This window comes from Sceloporus occidentalis, unplaced genomic scaffold (genome assembly GCF_023333645.1).
Source record: "Sceloporus occidentalis isolate IW3139 unplaced genomic scaffold, rSceOcc1.0.p SCAF_7, whole genome shotgun sequence".
Classification (NCBI taxonomy): domain Eukaryota; kingdom Metazoa; phylum Chordata; class Lepidosauria; order Squamata; family Phrynosomatidae; genus Sceloporus; species Sceloporus occidentalis.
Window position 1 is genome coordinate 75,487,903 of NW_028316987.1, and position 20,442 is coordinate 75,508,344.

At 40.0% G+C, this 20,442-nt stretch overlaps 1 protein-coding gene across 7 annotated transcripts in view; it reads left to right on the forward strand.

Annotated features, from left to right (window-relative positions):
* Window positions 1–20,442, forward strand: part of KIAA1217 (KIAA1217 ortholog) — a 502,750-nt gene that overhangs the window by 353,914 nt on the left and 128,394 nt on the right. For all 7 annotated transcript variants that reach the window (XM_089533368.1, XM_089533371.1, XM_089533369.1 and 4 more), the window contains one exon: window positions 16,571–16,766. In XM_089533368.1, the coding sequence (XP_089389494.1) occupies window positions 16,571–16,766 (196 nt within the window). The remainder of the gene's footprint in view (window positions 1–16,570; window positions 16,767–20,442) is intronic.

Here is a 20,442-nt window from a genome sequence, read left to right on the forward strand (position 1 = left end):
AAATAGGGTAATTTGGCACTACTTTAATTTTTGTGGCTCAGTGCCATGGAATACTAGAATTTGTAGTTTGGTGAGGAACCAGAACAGCTTGATAGGGAAGACTAAATGCCTCACAAAACTACAAATCCCAGCATTCCATAATATTGAGGCACGGAAGTTAAAGTAGTGTCAAACTTTATTTCTGCAGTGTGACAGCAGCTTAAGGCTACAATCCTATGCATGTTTATTTAAGAGTGAATTCCACAACATGCTACTTGCATCTTGAATATATTCATTAGATTGCACTGCAGATCCTATTAAATCCAGTAACCATAGGTAATTGATATTCATGGTTTAACCCAGGTTTAGGCTATTCATGCCTCTGATTTTGGAGTAAATTCTACTGCTAGGAGAATCAAAACTAGATATGTATGCATTATTTATTTACATTTCTAAAATGCCCAATTGCCAAAGCTTTCTGAACAAACCAGTGGTTAAACTATACACCAGAAAAAGATCCAAGTATTCCTCGGTTAATGAAGTTAACGCATTCTTGGGCATTACTTCTTTAATTGAAAATTTGATGCCAGAGGCAGAAATAACATAGGTAGAACAAGGATAGTTTTTACATGTTCCCAAAAATAAAAGTTCAGTATGTTTCGGCAAACTCCTTATTTAAATTTAAACTCTCCTTCCCATTTCTCAAGAAACAGTGCTATGTGAGGGCTTTCTTACTAGGATTTCTGACCTCATTTCCCAAGATTTGAGGAAGAAACCATGCCAGTTAACCTGCAATAACATTGATCTATGTAATGCAGATAGGGCCTAGGAGAAACACTTTCCTGCTTTGACTTCTTTCTATTTGGCAGGCAAAAGAGCTGACAGATTATTGAAGTTTGCTAAACCTATGCAGTTCAATAATCTTACAAAATTCTGCTCGCTGGATTTTAGGGTTCAGCAAGATGGGATTAGTGAAGTAATCTTAATTAACTCTCAAGTGGTGAATTCAGTTCTCAAACTTTAATTGACATTAATATAACCTGTGGCTGAGATCCAAAGGACTGTGTACTGAGGCTTTTCAGATTTTCTCTTCCTACCACCAATTCCTGCACCTCTTCCCACATATGCTGAATTTAGGATAGCTGTGGCTTTCATTTCATGAACTATAAAGGGTTCCCCATATTAATGGAAAATTGGAGAAAAAAGACTCAGCTGTCACCCAGTTTAGATTCAAGTTCTTTATTTTCATGTGTGGGCCTTTTGGTGTTTCTTGTTGTTTGCTGTCAAATCACCTTCAATATATGATTGAGCAGACCCCCCATGAGCCCTACTCAGGTATAGCAAACTGAGGACTGTAGCTTCCTTTACTGAATCAATTGATATGTAATGTGGTATTCCTTTTCCTACTGCCTTCCACATTTTCCCAGCATTGTAATCTTTTCCAGTGCGTTGTGATATTTCATGATGTGTCGAAAGTTCAATAGCCTCAGTTGGATCATTTTTGATTCTAGGAACAGTTCAAGCTTGATCTGCTGTAGGGTCTCCCTTCAAACCCATGTGGTTTGTAGAACTTCTCTTCAGCACTACATTTCAGATTAGTTCATTTTCCTCCTGTCAGCTTTCTTCATTTTTCATATTTTACAAAAATCCATAGAAATTGGAAACACAGTGGCATGGATGATCCTGACTTCAGTATTTAATGATATAACTTTATACTTGAAGATCTTGCCTAATTCCTGCATAGCTGCCCTTCCAAATCCTAGTTATCTTCTCATATCTGCTCAATTTTGATTTATGAATGAGCCAAGATATAGAAAACTTTAAACAATACTAGCATCTTCATCAAGTACTTTTCAGTCTCTGGTCATTATTAGTATTTTCCTGATCAGCTTTATTCCTGCTTTGCACTTTCTTTCTTAACTTGCTAGATTCTGCTAGAAATATGGTATCACCTGCATGTCTTAAATTGTTGATATTCCTTCCCTCAATTTTCACACCACCTTCCTCCAAATATAATCTTGCTTTCTTTATCATATGTTCTGTATGAAAATTAAACAGAGAAGGTGATTAAACACAGCCTTTTCAGAATTCTTTCCCAACTGAAAAGCATTCTGTTTCTCCATATCCTGTCCTGATAGGGGTCTCTTGTCCACAGTATTGGCTACACATCAAAACAGTCAAATGTTGTGGTATCCCAGACTATAATGAAAGAGATCAAACTCTTCTCAGCCATAGGTAAAGTAAAATAAACCTCTGTGAAACATGTGGTGGGAAACAGAAATATTAACACATCATGTCTCCAACCCTTGTGAAGTCTCCATTAGGCAAACCTGAAGGAAAGGATATCCCATCATCCCCAGCCAACATGTCCAGTAGTCAGAGATAGTGATGGTTGTAGTTCACCATTTTGAGGAGGAGTGATTTAAAATTAGAGATCACTTTCTTAATCAAAGTATGGAGTTGCACATATCTCTAGCTGGCAAAACGTAGCTGTGGGTCATAACCTGAGCTGCTGGTGAATGAGCACTTACTGAGAATTCTCATCATCATAACGGTGGTAAATCATAAGGAAACTGCTGTGGTCTGTAGAAAAAATTCAAAATATTTGGGTAATGAAAGGTTCAGGTAACATGAATTGATTTACATCTTGTGTGACTGTACTAGAGAGAAAAAGGTGTTACACATTCCTGAGCAGGAGAAAGAACCACTAATAACTGTTGCAAGGGTAGCTTCCTTGTGAGAAGACAGTGCTGCAGATTGGTGTTGTTTTCACAAATACTTTTTGTTTAAATGTTCAAGCTGAGAAGGCAGAAACCTATACAACCATTACTATAGCACAGTTCTTTGCATATATATTCAAAAATCCCACTATGTTCAGCAGGGCTATCTCTCTCTGTCGCTGGCCAGGTCTGTACAGAGGAAAACCTGGCTGATTGTTGGGACTTCTGTATCTGCAGGGAAGATGAGCAATCTGTATAATCAGCACCCACAACAGGCTGATACTGGAAGTACTATTCTCACACATTGTTATGCAAATGTGCACTTGTACAACCAGTCGGTGTTGGTGTGCTGTACCAATGGTATTGTTCTGCTAATCTGCGCTTTTGTGATTGATTTGGATGCCTGCAATAGGAATGGTACTGGAGGAACAAAGTGAACTTGAAAGTGAAAATGCTGTGGAGAGCTGAAATTTTCCAGTGGGAAAAGCGACTTGCTTGCCCTCCAGTGCTCCTCCTGCCATCCCCACACTGATGTGCAGTTTGCACACCCAGAGGATTTCCAGAATTTCTTGCCTGATCCGGAGTAAAGGGGGACTCTTTTTACTCCAGAAAATCACCCTGGATTGCAGATTAGACTTGTTTTCTACTCATTAGGGCCCTGTGTATCATCTAAACAGATCAGTGTGAGAAATGGGCAGGAACGTGTTATTTTTTTTCCTCTGCACTGCCACCATCCCCCCCCCACACACACACACACTTGTTAGCCATCTGCAGAAACGTCACCCTCTTTCTCTGATCCAGTTTTAAACATCATACTCTTTCCTCCATCTCAACCCACCCCACTAGATGATAGAAGTTCCACTGAGGTGGAGTAACCACCTGTCATCAGAGGCACTTAAACAATCACCTTTTAACTATGCAGCTGTGTAGAACTCATAGAAAGAGAGGATCATTTTGTGTCACCACTAAATATGTTTACAACATTGGGGGTTTGGATATAAATGTTTGGAAGATCATTAAGCTACTGAAGCTTTCTACACTATTGACTAAATCATAATTTATTACTTCTGTTTCAACGACAAGAAAGGATGTGAGCAAAGTGGAGGCAGCAAGCTTAACTGAAGTATGTGGCAGCCATGCGAGAGAACAGCAGAATGATTCTCCCACTAGGTTTTGCATTCCATTGCACAATGGCTCCCTTTCCAGCTTTTATTAGCCTTCATTAGCACAGTTGCCCTAGTACTGTGTTCTGTGGAATAATATGATTTTTCTCTGTCCTACCTCCCCCAGGCCCAAAACAATGTGCATTGAATACTGTACATTACTGGCTTCCTGTTCATCTCATGGTAATGAAATAATAATATGTAGGAAAGAAAATGAGTTATAATTCACCCTGCTGCTAAGTGTCTGGATTTTTCCCCTCCGGGCTTCAGTGCATTTCTGTTTTCACAGGTGAAAATCCTTTGGATTGGTGTGCCTGTGTATTCTTACATAGAAAGAAGTTGGTTGAATATACATATACATGTAGAAAAAAGCAGTGCAAATGTTAAACTAATAGTAAAGAGAGTGAATGAACTTATAGAATCAGAGCTTGAGCAAGTTACTTCTTCAGACTTCATTGCTGTGTGCCTTCAAGTCATTTCTGACCTACGACAACCCTATCATGGGGTTCTCTTGGCAGATTTTGTCTAGAGAAGGTTTGCCCTTGCCTTCCTCTGAGACTCAGAGAGTGTGACTTGCCCAAAGTCACCCAATGGGTTTCTATTGCCAAGCAAAGATTCAAACCCTGGTCTCCCAGTGTCCTAGTCCAACACTCAAGCCACTACACTATGCTGTCTCTCCTTGGACTATAGTTCCCTTAGTCCCCTAGCTAGCATGGCCAGTGACTAGTGACAATGCTTAGTAGAAATTTCTGGAAACTGGTGTCCAAAATGCAAATTTCTCAAGCGCAGGATAGAATTTCTGAGTGGTTTACCTTAATAGGACTACAGTGTGATATTTTAAATGACCCAGGACATCATGGCCAGAGTTCTGGCCATAAAGGCCTAAATACCCTAAAGGCACCAGATGCCATCTGATTTTGGAAGCTAACCTGGGTCAGCTCTGGTTAGTACTTGGATGAGAAATCACCAATAACACCAGGTGTGTTAGGCTATATTTCAGAGAAAAGAACTGGCAAAACCAGGCAGCTTTATGTGGCACTTAACAATAAAAATATGCATTCCTAAACCTGCTTTTCTTTTTTAAGAGACTCCGAAATTTGGTTTTTGTAGCAAGGAAAATGTAATATATAGCAGAATATAAATGTATGATATGTTAGAGAAAAATTATGAGAGTGACAAAATAGAAGGGAGTATAATAAATGTGATGAATGGCTGACATTACTAGAATGATATCATAATTTACTTAAAATTTCAGAGATCTTGTTTTAAAATCCATTGATATCCATTGGGGTCTGATTCCAGGAGCCACCCATGGATACCAAAATCCATGGATGCTCAAGTCCCATCGTATATAGTGGTGTAGTAAAATTGTGTCTCTTAGATAAAATGGCAAAAATCAACATTTTTTTTTTGGATAAAAAAAAATCTTTTCAGGCCCTAAATGACTGTATCTGTGGATGCAGAATCCATGGATATGAAGGACTAGCTGTTAATAGATGAATAGATGCTTCTGGAAGCTTCCAGGAGGTGGAATTTACCCTTTCTCTGGCCTTAGTGACCACTTTAGTCACTTTTTCACTTCTTTCTAATCTCCTTCTATAACATCCACAAGAGAAATCAGCAGAATACTTGGTATTGGGAGGCACGGTGTGGTTTTCTTCCCAAATAATCAATTTCATAGAATCCCTTTTTTTTTTTTTTTGTGGATAGCACTAACTTGTTTTGACAAATTCAGGTCACACACTCTCAGTGTCAGGTGAAGGCAATGGCAAACCCCCTCTGAAGAACCTTGTCAAGAAAACCCTATGATAGATTCACCTTAGGGTGGCCATAAGTAAACAATGACTTGGAGGCAACCAACAACAATGGATGGGATTGCATTTGAGGCCTTATGAGCCTTTGTCCTTATCCTTCTTCCTACTTTCTCAAAAAATGGAATGCTTGGCGGGCTACAGACGGGCAGGGGAAGACATCTTGGAGGTGTATTCTGCTGAATACGGAGCCTCCAGACCGCCCGCCCCGGGGACGTGCTTCAGGTGTCGGGGCTTCCACACGGGGGGCAGTGAAGACGCCTCACCTGGGTCCGTTTCGGACCCGTAGCTTCTATACCGCCGCCTCGGAGGACGCCGCAAAGAAAGGGGCAGCTTCCGCACGGGCGGCCCAAACCGCGGCTTTTTTTTTTCCTTTGCCGGCTGGCGGATGCGCAGCTGCAGCGCTAAGCAGCGGCGGCAGAAAGCCTATGGGCACATTTAAAGCGCCCAAGCCCCTTTAAAACTTTTTTCCCCGCCCTGCCCAAGAACAAAGGTGGCCTCCTGCCAGCTGGTGATCAGCTGGTGTTGGCATCCTTGTCCGCTTGCACTTTGCCAGTGTCACCAGCATCATGGATGCCTCCTCTCCTTTGGTCCCCACGCTCTTGCTGAATCTGCAATGCACAGCCACAGCTGTCTCCGCTGCCACCGCTGTCCCCCTGCCATCCCCCATCACCTCCCTTGTATATATGTAAATATTTACAGTTTTAGCGGTTTTTATTGTTAGGTGAAAATGGCACAGGAATGTGTGTAGGGGCTCACTTTAAAGTCCAAACTTTCCAAGCAGCGCATGCGTACATGTTGCTCTAAGGTTAGGGTTAGGGTTAGGGTTAGGGTTAGGAGTCTTAAAATGCGCTGCAGCTGTGCTGCAGCTTCCACACCTGCATGGCAGCGGACGCTGCAATTAAAGCCTGACTGCAAACTGCGCATGTTCCAAGACCCCAACTCATTATGCGACGCAGCAGACACGGAGCTTTTAAATGGGCAACTTAAATTAGCGGCGTAGCAATTCTGGTGTACCGGTGCAGCAGCTCTCATGGCTTCTTCCACTTCTCGATATGTGTCAGCATTCAGGTAGGACTGCTCCAGTTTCTGCAAAATGTTTGGCTGGGACCATATAGCTATGAGGTCAGCCGTCTCAGTATGAGACCAAGACGTCCCCCTGCCTTTTTTCGGGGTGCTGGTGGATGGATGAGCCGTCCTGCCTGGTGGCAAAGGGGAGCCGCCGCACAGCTGTGCCAGGAGCAGCCGAACTGTGCCCGTTCCCAGGTGAAAATGGCGCAGGAATGTGTGTAGGGGGTCACTTTAAATTCCAAACTTTCCCTTATCACTTTCTACAACCAAAACATCCGCCGGCAAAACTTACAACTTCCCACGGTTCCAGCAATGCATGCGCACAAGTGGCTCTAGGGTTAGGGTTACGAGTCTTAAAATGCGCTGCAGCTGTGCCGCAGCTTCCACAGCTGCATGGCAGCGGACGCTGCAATTAAAGCCCGACTGCAAACCACGCATGTCCCGGACCCCGACCCATTATGCGATGCAGCTGACACGGAGCTTTTAAATGGGCAACTTATATTTGCGGCGTAGCAATTCGGACGTACCGGTGCAGCAGCTTACAGACGCAGCTGCACACGTACACCGCAAATCAAAAAGAAGCGGAAAAAAGCAGCACCTTTTTAATGCCGCCTCTTCCCGCTTGGGGCGTGCGGGGGGCGTGTTCATGGCGGCATTCAGGTAAGGGCCGTCTGAAGGCTCTACCTTCATGACGTCATGAATACACCCCTTTTTGCCCGTCTGTATCCCGCCCTTGTATCTTATCCTTACAGCCAGCTTTTCAGCTCCTCCATACCTTATTGCAGAGTATTGCAGAGTGGTTGGCACAAGAGAGAAGCTTTTGTACTGGCCATTCTCTGTAATGCCTTATTGAAAGTGTCCCTATTCAGAATCCAAGATGATAATGGGGTTTTTATATTCCTACCTAGCAGGCCTAAGTCATGTGCAGGATCGTGATACTCAGGGGTGCTTCAAATATTGAAGAGAAACTTCATGCACAAACCTCCTAGGTCTGTTGTGCTCCAAAAGGCAGGGCAGGATTGCAGACTCACCAATGTCTAAAAACGTAATGTACCTCAAAGGTTATCATGTTAGAAGAATGCTTCTTGCCTAGCCTTATATGCTAGTAACTTTTTATACCTGGTATGCCCAGAAGTATTTTGTTTTCCAAGGTTTTTTCTACATTATTTTTTTTTCTGGATGAGATTAGGTTCTTACACAGGCAAGACACATACTTAATCACTGCACTTGGTTCCCCTGCCCCAAGTGCTTATTAGTCTATTATTATAGTGACAGTGTGGTATAGTGGTGAAAAGACTGGATTTGGGAGATTAAATTCAATCCCAATTGAGCCATGAAAGGGCCTGTTACTCTCCCTCACTCTCAGACTCACCTATCTTAGGCATTGCTGTTGGGGGATAAAATAGAAATGGTAAAGAAAATTGCCATATGTTGCCTTGAGCACAGTGAAAGAAAGGCATTAAATAAATGTAACCTTAAAGTGGGTAATGAAGACATCAAAATAATTAAAGATTTTCTATCCCTTGGCTCAAAATTGAGAATATAGTCAAGACATCAGAAGAATATTAAGACTTAGAAGGGCATCTGTGAAGGAACTAGATAAAAACCTCAAGAGCAAAAATGTCATTAAATAACAAAATCAGATTCATCCATGTCATAGTGTTTCTCATTTTTATGCATTGGTGTCAAAGCTGGAGAGTAAAGATAACTGATAAACTCATTTGAAATGTAGTGGAGGAGTGTTCTAGTGATACAAAAGACCACTAAAAATGGGACAAACAGGTCCTAGAGCAAATAGGTCTTGAACTGTCAGTAAAAACCAAGATGACTAGAGTGAGGCTATTATACTTTGGACATACCATGACACAATGGGACTCATTGCAAAAAAGTGTAAGGCCATAGGAAAAGAGGAAGCCCACATTACAGATGGATTGAAGAAGGAAAACCTGGCCTTGAGTTTGCAAGACATGAGAAAGGACAGTTAATGACCAGTGCTCTTGGAGGGTTCTCATTCATAGAGTTACCATAAGTCAAAGTCTACTTGACAGCAAATAACAGCGACAAAATGTAACTAGAAGGTAAATTAATACACAAATCCTTTTAGATCACATTATGGCTGAGAAATCAATTTTTTTGCACTGAAAATAACACTTGTTTGACTGCTTTAACTATAAACATTTCCAATATGTAGCTCTTAGTATACACCAGGGAGTGGAACAGTCATGAGCATAATGCATGCCAATTTTTTTTAATCATTTAATTTTAGAACTGGGGATGTTTCTCTCATTAAGAAAAATACTAGACCACCAATCTAAATGAGAATCTTGAGAAAATGAGTTAATTCTTTTCCTTCTTCACCATCTTCCTTTTTAAAAAAATATCACCAAAGATGGGAGCAGATGTACATCCCCTTCTGTCTGTCAGAGCCCTGTTCTGTATTGCCCCACCTTCCCATAACTGCAGTTTCTGAAGGAAAAGATAGAAAGAGGTAGGGCCAGTTCTAAGTTAACACATTTTAGCATGACATGTAGTTTGGCCTTTGATTCCAATTCTGCAAAGCATATATTAATTAATGAGCAGAGTCTCTTCTAATTACTGCATGTTAAACAGTTTAGCATTTGAATGAGCAATGCTTAGCCACTGTGGTTTGTTAGTCATTGTGAAGCTGACAGGAATCCAGAAGGGAATCTGACAAAATTTATATGAAATGCTGGGATTGTTCTAAAAAAAATTGGAACATAATTGTACCCAGTGGTTGTTCAAAATAAGGCTAGACAGCACCTAACTTCCAGCTTCTTCTGAGAACAGCAAAAATGTGTGTGTGTGTTTGGAATAGGTGAATGAAGAAATAAGCAGCCATTTTCTCAATTTATTTATAAAATAACAAGTCACCTATAAAAACAAACACCATAATAACACCAGTAGATTAAAAAAATCTTTATGAACAATTTATAAAAAACCATGGGTGACTGATAAAGTTAACAATTGCAAAAATAATTAGGAAAATGCTTGTTTCTTTATGTAAATATGTATTTAATTAACTGTAGAACAACTCAGCATGAGACCCCTATTCAAGTGCACATAAAAGGGTTAAATCAACTCACACACATAGTCTATTAGCCTTGTTCCCTACTGTTGTCATTGTGGTGGCATGAAAGGCAATGGTTCTGAAGACAAGGCCTCTTTTATGTATAGAGTCTCTATGTGAGCAAGAACCCTAGAAAAATCTGTCTTGTATGGAAGCCCCCCATGTATAAAGAGTCTGTCCTCTTTAAAATCATCACTTTTCATTCGACCAAAACAATGATGGAAGATGAAGCTAACATGCTTTTTTACTTGTGTGCTTATTTAACCCCATTTTGCATACCTAAATAGGGCTTGGAAGTTCATTTAACCTCCATGGGGAGAAAATTCCACACTGGGTGGAATGGTCAGGGCCAGCATGAGTACACTTGGGCCCCGGTGAGTTTTGCCCCCTTGGAGGTTTGGTTAGTCCCTTGGGTTTCCTTGAGTCTTAGTGGAAGTGGGAACACTAAGTCACTGCCAACTCACAACCAGCACCTCCCCATCACAGCTTGCCAAACTTTATTCTTTGTTCAGGAAATGTTCAGCAGCTGCTCTCAGAGGCAGACTTGCTCACCTGGCCTTTGGAGCGTGAAGTACTCCCCTTCCTCCTCCTCCTCTGGGCTGCTGAGGGTACTACCGTCCTTGGATTTTTTGCATTTCCTGATGCTGCCCCCTCTTCTCAGTCCCACTTGCTGATCCTACTGCATCCATTTGCTCACCTGCATTTTCCCTTCCCTCACTTGGTCCTTGGTCCTATTCTCACTTGGCCCTTGGTCCATTTACTCTGTCAGCTCTGTCCTCACTAAAATGCTGTTCATATGAGGGGATGCTACTCAGTTGCTAGATCATGTGGTAGTCATGCCCTTCCCAACAGTAGGCCTCATTTCAGGTAATTTAATGAAAGAATTATTTCCCCCTTTAATTTCTTTTTACTTTTGGGAGTCACTTGTCACTTATCTGGCATTAATATACACGCTCACCAGCAATGGGGTGTTTACAGCCTTGTAACCTAGACACGATTCATGTCACAGAGGCACTTCAAAGCATGCCTCTTGGTTCTCTAAGATGAAAAATGTTAGCTATAATTCCTGGAGAAAGGAGAAAAAATACTGCTTCATAATCATGTCACTGCAGGACCCTAGATAATACCTAATATATTAATACAAACCTTTCGTAAGCACAGAGCTCCAGAGGCTTTGGGTTTCGTGTTAGGTATTTCAAAGTTATTATATTTTGAGAGCAACTGGACAAGTTGGCAAGAGAATGAAGGCGAGAGACTGAAGCTCTGCAGCAGCCACCTAATGAAATCCTAATAAAAACGCTAACGTTGCTCATTCAGCCAAGGTCACTGAGGGAGTATAACATGATCCGTGCCATTTCTGCAGCAAGTTCACCTCTTCCCACTCAAAAAAGAAAAGGCCAGATGTCAGCAATATGGTCCTCTTTGTTTTTAAATCCTGTCCTGATCTGAGCAGTGTTTTCCAACCTTCTAAATATAGAACAGCATTAAGAAGGATGAATCAGGGGTTTTAAAGGAGACATAAGGACTGTAATTCATCCAATGATTTGGCCAATGTGCGTGTAAATGGGAATTGGAAATGATACAACATAGTAGAATCCCTGGGGTGTGTCTGCATGGCAACTCACTATGTCTCTGCATCTGGAATTCTATACAAACCCAAGATCAGGGGGTGAAGTCTTCAGGAAAACAAAGGTTAGTGGAATGATTAAGATGGAGTTGGGCCTTCCCCCATTTTTTTTTTTTAAGTTGAAAGCTTCAAACTTGAAATACGAATGCAATTAATAAAGCTTGAACTTGTCAGGATATGGATCCCACCTCCCATCCATGCATGCATGGAGATAAATGAGTTTTTAAATTTATTTTTATTGTTTATCAGTAAACAGCTATTAAATCTGATGACACAAATTAACACTTAGCTGGCATAGCATCTGAGGCAGGGTGGGCAACTTCAAAAGGTCCCTGGGCTAGATTTCTGCCTGAGGGATCATACACGAGTCTCGTGGACTGCCAAAAATGTCAAAAAGGGAAAATAGAAATACTTTTGATTTTGAAAGCATTGTATTATTTTTCTTTTAAAAATTAAATGGGTTGGGGTGGGGGACAGCTGCTGATCTGTTTAAAGGGTGAATCGCCACTCCTGAAGGCTTTTAACCAAGATAATACATCCTTTTTTTGGACATAATATGGGCAATATAGAAAAATCTGGGCTCATTGTAGAGAAGAAAACAAGCCTGGGAGGTGGCTGATTCTATCCCAGTCCACACTTTCCTGGCTGATGATCAAACTGTAATACCCACTTATGGAGCTGAAGAAATACATCATCAAGGCAATATTAACACCACGAACCATCTACAAGACACACCAAACCCACAAAATGACAGAACACCCCTAGTGATCACCTACATTCCCCATGTGAGAACACTCAAATGTATCACCAATGAGATTCAACTAGTTCTAGATAATAACACTGCCCTTTAAAAAATACTTCTAGCAAAGGAGAGCTTACCCCCTCTCAAGGCAATCTGTAACACCTCTCTATCAGGATGTTTCTCCTAATGACCCCTTGAAATTGGTTTCCTTGAAATTTCTGCTCATTGGCCTATCCTCTGAAGCAATAAAGAATAAATCTACTCCATCTTTTATAAGACATCCCTTCAGATATCTGATGACTGTTCTCGTGTCAATCCTTCATCTTCTCCAGCCTAAAAATATGGAGCTCTTTTCAGCTCTTCGTTGTGTCTTTCATTTGTTGTATATTGCATCTTTACTACTGTTTTAGACTTTGATTTCTTTTTTGTGCCTTTAATATACTATAATTGTACTGACATACATCATTATTGCATACATGCATTTTTTCCAAACAAATGCAAATTATAAAGCAAATAAATTCAATTAGATAGATAGATAGATAGATAGATAGATAGATAGATAGATAGAGGCATCATTAGTATTGGTGGCACCCGTTGTGGTAATTCATGGTGCCACCCAACCCCATTGACCACCCCCTTTACCACCCCATGCAGAATCCTTAGGAATGTTTTTTGGACTAAGATTACTCTTAAATAATAATTCCCCTGTGTCACTGAATGTAATGGTCATAGTTGTGACATAAACAACTAGCAAAACTAAAAGTGTATCATATGTACAACCTAAATGTATTTACATGTACATAGTTTCCATGTGGTTAAAGTGAACATTTATAAGATGTGATGTTTTAAAGAAATTTTTTAAAAATTTTAAATTTTGAAAAAAATTAAAACATGGGGCCTCTCCTTTCTCTTCCCACTGAACCTCGTCCTGCTCACAACATCTCTTTGGTGTTTTAAAGGGATGCAGGTGAACACCACACTCTGTATCTGCCCAAAGGCAGACATTTGGGCAGCAGCGCTGTCACCACCCCTTAGGGCAGCAGTCCCCAAATGGTGCTTTTTAAGGGATTTTGGACTTCAGCTCCCAGAATTGCGAACTATTGACCAACGTGGCTGAGGTTTCTGGGGGCTGAAGTCCAAAATCTCTTAAAGGGTATAGTTTGGGGAACCACTGCTTTAGGATGTCATCTAGTGTGGCCCACATAAACTAGTTATGCCTCTCGATGGATGGACAGACAGACAGGCACAGACACAAATAGACAGACAGACAAATCTGATTCTCATAGAACCTGTTTTCCAGACCTCCCAATGCTCTGGTTGTCCAAGTCTCCTAAACAGTTTAGAACCACAGTCTACATTCCTGTCCTCTTGGCAGCTTTAAAATTTCTTTCCCCCAAGTCCACCTTCCCCTTTTTTTACTCTGGTGGATTTATAAGAAAGGCGGTCTCCTTTTCCTGTATTCTTCCATCCAAATTGTTTTTTAGCAGTATTTACATATGTGATTATCCTGAGTTACCAAAAAAGAAAAAAGAAAGAAAGAAGAGAAAAGGAAAAGAAAAGAAAAGAAAAATGCAATTAAATTTTTCTAGCTTGTTTTGAATCTGCCTGTACATTTGGCCAAGAACAGGCCTTTGAATTTTGCCATGAACCTCAGCAGAAATCCTTGCCCTTGCTACCAAGCCCTAAAATTCCTGCATGACTTCAGAGCTCCTGACAACTCCCAGCATTTCAAGAGCCCTTTTTACAGCTTCCAACAGGACTTCATGTTCCGCACCCATTCATCTGACAATCCCTCACAGAAGAGCCTCTCCCTTCCTCCTTGGATTGATTCAGCCATGACCCAAACAGAAATAATTGTGTTATTTCTAGATATAAAAACAAAGAAGGTTTGTTTGGCAAAAACAAAACTTAATCCATAGCCAAAATAGTGCTCCACTCCATAAATAAGGAAAAAAAAAAAACCCAGGAATCTTTAATATTCTTATTATATGGTACAAACAACAGGTCTTATGGTTTGCACATATTATATTTACTTCCTCCTTGCACTTGCAAATTATGGCAGTTCCATGAATGTCATAAAATTTACTTAAGCACGAGGTACTCAGAGGTGTTTTTCCATTTCCTTCCTCTTTTTGTCCAAAGAAGCAGTTAAAATGTCTTTTCAGAATTTTAAATGATGTTTTGGAGGATGACATAAAGAATGTTCTTTATTTATAAAAGAGATCAAATGTCTTCAGAATCATACATATGTTTCTTTCCTTTCACATACTTTATGTGTCAGTTTGTCTAATAGGGCCATTGTCCAAATTCTATTTAGCTGTTTGCTCTGAGACAGACCATTTACAGTTTTTCACTGGTAAACAATTTTAACCTTGGCAGCAGCAAGGAACAATGCAATCATTTCCTTATGTTGATCTTTCAAGCCAGTCGGAGGCTTAAAAGACAAACTCCTGTACACCATGCTTCATGTACTTTCTCTGCTTCCTATGATACTTTCCTCCTACCCCTTAAATCAGAGATGGGCAGCATCTGGCATATAGGTTGCATGCTCCTCATGTGCCTATTTTTGCAGCTCCCTACTGCTCTCCAAATAAACAGCATGGTGCCAAAATTCAGTGGCATAGTGATGGGTGCAGTGTAACCTCAGTTTCTTTTTCACTGTAAAATAAGTTGTAAGAGGAGTGCATGGCTCATTTTAAAGGAGACTCATGCTCTCAGAAGTACAATGTTCCTTTAAAACAAGGTGTATGCTTCCCATGCATTTAGTTTTAAAGTAAAAATGTGTTTTATTCTGAATTTTCTGAAAGTAAAAATGTGTTTTATTCTGAATTTTCTGAAAGTAAAAATGTGTTTTATTCTGAATTTTCTGAAAGTAAAAAATGTGTTTTATTCTGAATTTAAACTATTTGTTTACCTCCACTACCAAATTTCATCAGGAATGAGATGCAGGGTCCAAGAGCAGGGAAGAAACTGGAATCAAGGGCAAGCTTCCCACTATTTCTCCATTCACAAAAATGGAGCAATTCCATTATTTTCCTTTCTTAGTGCTCCCTCTTAACATTATGCTTGTAGAAAACATCATTTGGGAAAATGGAGGTTAATGAAAAGGGAACTAGGAGTTCTAAGGCTCAGATTTTTCTGAAACCATAAGTGAGACGCAAGTCCAAAATCTCTGCCTGGACTTAAGGCTCACTGAGAGACCTTCACAATCACTGGCTGCATCTGCATTGCAGAATGAATGCAGTCTGACACCGCTTTAACTGCCATGGCTCACTGCTGTGGAATTCAGAGATTTGTAGTTTGTTGTGGTACCAGAGCTCTCTCACAGAGAAAGCTAAATATCTCACAAAACTACAAATCCCACAATTGCATAACATTGAGCCATGGCAGTTAAAGCAGTGTCAAACTGCATTCATTCTGCAGTACAGAATGGTCTTGCCTCATCGTTTCATTCACATTGGCCAGTTCACAATATCTTTGTTCACTAACAACTGTTGTTAAAACTGGACTTGCTACTTCATTTCATACACAAAGGATTTGGAATTTGAATTGACATTCTCACATACCAATGGCATATATATATGTCTGTCCCTGGTTTCCACTCCACTACCTGCACCTGAGGAAGTAGACTGAAGTCTATGAAAGCTCATGCTGCCAATTTCTTCATTTCAGCTCGTCTCAAAAGGTGCTGCAAGATCTCTCTACATACTGATTCTGCAGCACAGATTGGGTAACTGTTTCTTTGTCTAGTGTACCTCTCAGGAATGTTGTGAGGATAGATCGAGAGAAAACTGTGTATGATATGCTGTTTTTAAAGAGCCTATTTTCAAATGAAATACTCAGAATCCAGGTTAATAGTTGAACAAGTAAAATAAGAGTTACTCCATTCTTGTGAATGGTGAAATGTCTTTTCACACAACTAGCACAGCAATACTGAAATTGGGTTTGTGGGAACTTGGGTGGACAAAGCTTCAATTCATTGCATGTGTACTTTGTTGAATATGTATTTGAATGCTTACATACTGTTATTGTAACAGACAGTGCTAACAGTTGCCTGAACCGCAGGGAGTAGAATTGCCATCCATCTAACCCATAATGTCCTAGCCTCAGGTATTTGTTAGATATGTATTTTGTGCGGCTGGACGTACAGTAATAAAAACCTTAATGGAATACCCTGAGAGAGTCTTTTGTAAATAACATACAGAGGAGTCACCTTGAGCTCATAAGGCCTGGCATATTTCTACATTCAGCAGTCCTGTTGTTGTTTCATCTTTTTCTTCTTTTCCCTGACTCCCCTCAGGCAGGGATCTTAATGTTACTAAAAAAATATTTGCTCTCTATTAATGATTTATTTATTTTTATTTCACAGACAAGGAGCCCCAAGCTGTCTCAAAGCCCACAGCCCAATTTGGGAGATCAGGCTGAATATTTGTCAGAGGCATCTGCCGACTCCCTGGAAATCATGTCTGAAGGGGAGTACCCTTCTCCTTTCTCAAGAGGAAGCCGTACACGAGCGAGTCTTCCCGTGGTGAGGACAACAAACCAGACAAAGGAAAGATCACTTGGTAAGAGGCACACATTATCATGAGTGTTCTTCTTGTCTTGGAGTGAGTCTCAGGAGCATTTTTAAAATGGGTAATTTCTGTGAATCACTCAAAACCACCAAAATTCTTTTCCATCACATCTCCTAAGGCCAAGATATTATGTAAACACAACTGATGTTGTTGATCCATTTGATACAATAATTGATGCAATAATCCAGTGTTCGCAACTGGACTGCATGCTAAAAGTTTCCAGTTTAACCCCATAAATCTAAATGGATAAGATCTCAAGTTGCAGACTTGAAGAAGGCCTCTACCTCAGATCTTGGATAGTCCTTGTCTATCAGAGTATGCAATATTGTGCTAGAGACAAAGTGGGAAAAGTGCTGCCACCACAACATTTAGTGTCCCTCAGCCCTACAAACCTCCGGGGGGGGGGGGTTGACCAATTTTGCCATGTTTTTTATACTTCCTAGACTTTGGTGTCCAAGAAAGAACTTTCCCTCAAAAAGGAAATGACTTGGAAATTGACCTGAAAGTCACATCCTTTTGAGAATCTCCTACCCCAGAGCTACATTAGCCCAGGGAGTACCTGTGGTGAAGTCTTCCTTCACACTCCCTGGAGGAGTGTTGAAGCCTATTTGGAGGCAAAAAGATTCATTTAAATCTCAGATTATTGTGTAGAGTGCATTGGGAATTAATTCTGGCAGTCAAGTGTGGTCCCTAGTCTAGATGGACCTGTCTTCATTTGTGAGGCTTGTGGTACCTTTAGTATCCATGAAACCATGCATACGTTTTATAATACATACAGCAAAATATGATACAATTGGGGAAAAACTCAAACATAATTTAATAAATGTGGAAAGTTTGTGCAAAAAGCACATACACTAGCAGAAAAGCATACTTTATTTCAGGTAAAACATGGTTCTTTTAAATGATGATGATGATGATAATTTATTTATATTCCGTCTTTTCCCTAGGGAATCAAGGCTGATTACAACATAATAATAATATAGTAACAATAAAACATAGTGGAAATAAAATTACAATTAAAAGAAACAACCCCATATCCCAACTATCCCCCCAGTATGATAGGAAAGATCTATAACTATTGAATTTGGCAAAGGTAGATGGGTGAAAATTTCATTTGATTTCAGTTCTTTACTTCTTGCAAGAATTTACAAAAAAATTCCCAAATTGCACATTAAGATTAGAAAGTACCTAGATTTTTTTAAAAAAAATTATGGAGGAAGGCCAAAGTGAGATATTTTTCCATTCATCCCTGAACCTGACCTCAGTTGCACCCACACTGCAGAAATAATCCAATTTGACACCACTTTAACTGTCATAGCCCAGTGCTATAGAATCTTGGGAATGATTGGTCTGTGAGACATTTAGCCTTCTCTGTCACAAAGTTTTGATGCCACAACAAACAACAATGCCCAGAATTCCATATCATTGAGCCATGGCAGGTAAAGTCCTATCAAAGTGGATTATTTCTCCTGTGCAGATGCAGCCCTTCCGAAGGAGCATCAGTTACTGCTGTGCTGCAGAGAGCAAAATGTTTTGAGCCAGTCCTGTTGACTGCAGAGCATTCTTGCCCTGGAGTTATCAACTCATGTGATACTTCCCCATTTCCCATGGCATCCTCTTTCCTAGCCACACACAAACACACAGCACCTCTCAGAGTAACTGCTCTTGCCATCATTTTCATGAGTTTGGAAAAGATTAGTGAATTTCGGTTAATTGCACAAGTAGGAGGCAGCTTTTTTGGGAAACGGTTCCCAATAGGAGAGAGAGGCTGTTGCTATATAAGGCAATGAATGCAAGCTGCTGAGGAAGGCAAAGGGTTATTTTCATAATGTAACTTCTCTTCTGCAAGGATCTCATCTCCCAGGGTGCAGAGTAGCATAAAGCAAAATGACTGGGTCATAAATCACAGGGCTGCTCAATAAACTGAATGTAGCAGTTTATTTATTCTGTTAACAATCCCAGGCCATTTTAATCAAGAATGCTTTGATATCTGATCCATAATCAGTTTTCTTTATAAAAGAAATACCAAAAAAAAAAGTATAAATTTTAAGGCAGTTTTAACTGGCTTCTTCAAGCCAAGGGAAACCAGGAATGGGGGATAAAAGAGAAGGGGAAAGGTACCACTCCTACATATCTTTAGAGGTATTTTTGCATGAATTTGTACCACCCACCTTAGTCATTGCAGAAGATACATTTTGCAAATTGTGCACATAAGTACACCCCAAATCAGTAATGAGAAAATTAATTTTATGTTATTTATGCTTTTACAGTATTGAGGGGAAAAACAGTAGAGATTTGAGATGGGAAAGTTATTTTTACAAAGTAATTCATTCCCATTACTTTTTGCAGTAACCTATTGCTGTTACTTGTTGTGCTGTTTGAAAAATAACTTGTAACATTACTTGTTACCTTGTTTTTGTTATGTTTTTTATGTTCTATCTTTTTTGAGCGAGAGTAAGTGAGACTCAACCTTGCTCAAGAAAAATCATGTTAAAATGCCTCAAAACTAATCTGCACTGCAGAAGTAATGCAGTTTAACACTGCTTTAACTGCCATGGCTCAGTGCTATGAAATTCTAGGATTTGTAGTTTTATGAGATCTTTAGCCTTCTCTAACAGAGACCTCTGGTGCCCCACCAAACTCCAAATCCCAGGACTCCATAGCATTGAGTTGCGGTATTTAAAGCAGTGTCAAATTTCATTATTTCTGCTAAGCAGATGCAACCTAAAATGCCCTTAAAAATACTTTTTTAAAGTAATGAAAACTGTTCCATGCTGTGCTAAGAAAGTGGCTTCACTTGTACATGTCATGTTACTTTTGAATTGAAACCATGTTGCACTTTCTTTACCCAAAAAGTAACTATGTACATAACTTATTTGTAATTTGCTACTCCCAAGAAACACATTAACAGATCTTGTATAGATACAGGAGCTCTAATGTATTTCTGTTATATTTGGCTTGGAGGAATTGTTTCATAGACTTCAAGAGTGGGTTCCATTTTGTGCTCAAAGGAAGATGTTGTTGCTGTTGCTGTTGTTGTTCTTATGTGCCTTCAAATAGTTTCTGAACTTAATGCAAAAAGTACTTGCATGTAAATTAATAGGGTGTACATGTATCAGAATAGACAAAGTGAAGTCTTGGACTCACATAAAGCTCCCCAAGGTAATTTTTGCAACTCTCACCTCTCCACATTTCCTGGACTGCCTTTTCTTTGACTGAGGAAGGGGTGAATTGCCTCTCCTAAAAGCCCCAAGGAGTGATAATTCACTTTTTAATATGTTGCAGGCAACACTGAAAGCCACATTGAAAGAGCATGAAAGAGACCTATTTTTCAAAGCCAGAAGTGGACTTCTGGCTATTTAGTATTTTGTGTTTTATGTTATTGGGGAGAGACTAGCATTTTTTGCATTTTGTGTGGCACCCAGGGATCCTGGGGCCAGTTAGTCACCATTAACCCACCACAGTTGCACACCCCAGGCATATACACAAGACTTGTGCACTATAAACACATTTTTAAGTGCAAATGCTGGTCCACAGCAACTATATGCAGTTTATAAACATTAATTGCTTTCTAGTCTTGTACAATTCAGTTAAATTATTTTCTAATTATCTTTGGACCATATGCCAGTGCTAGCGATTAAATCAGATACATTTCCAGCAACTCAAA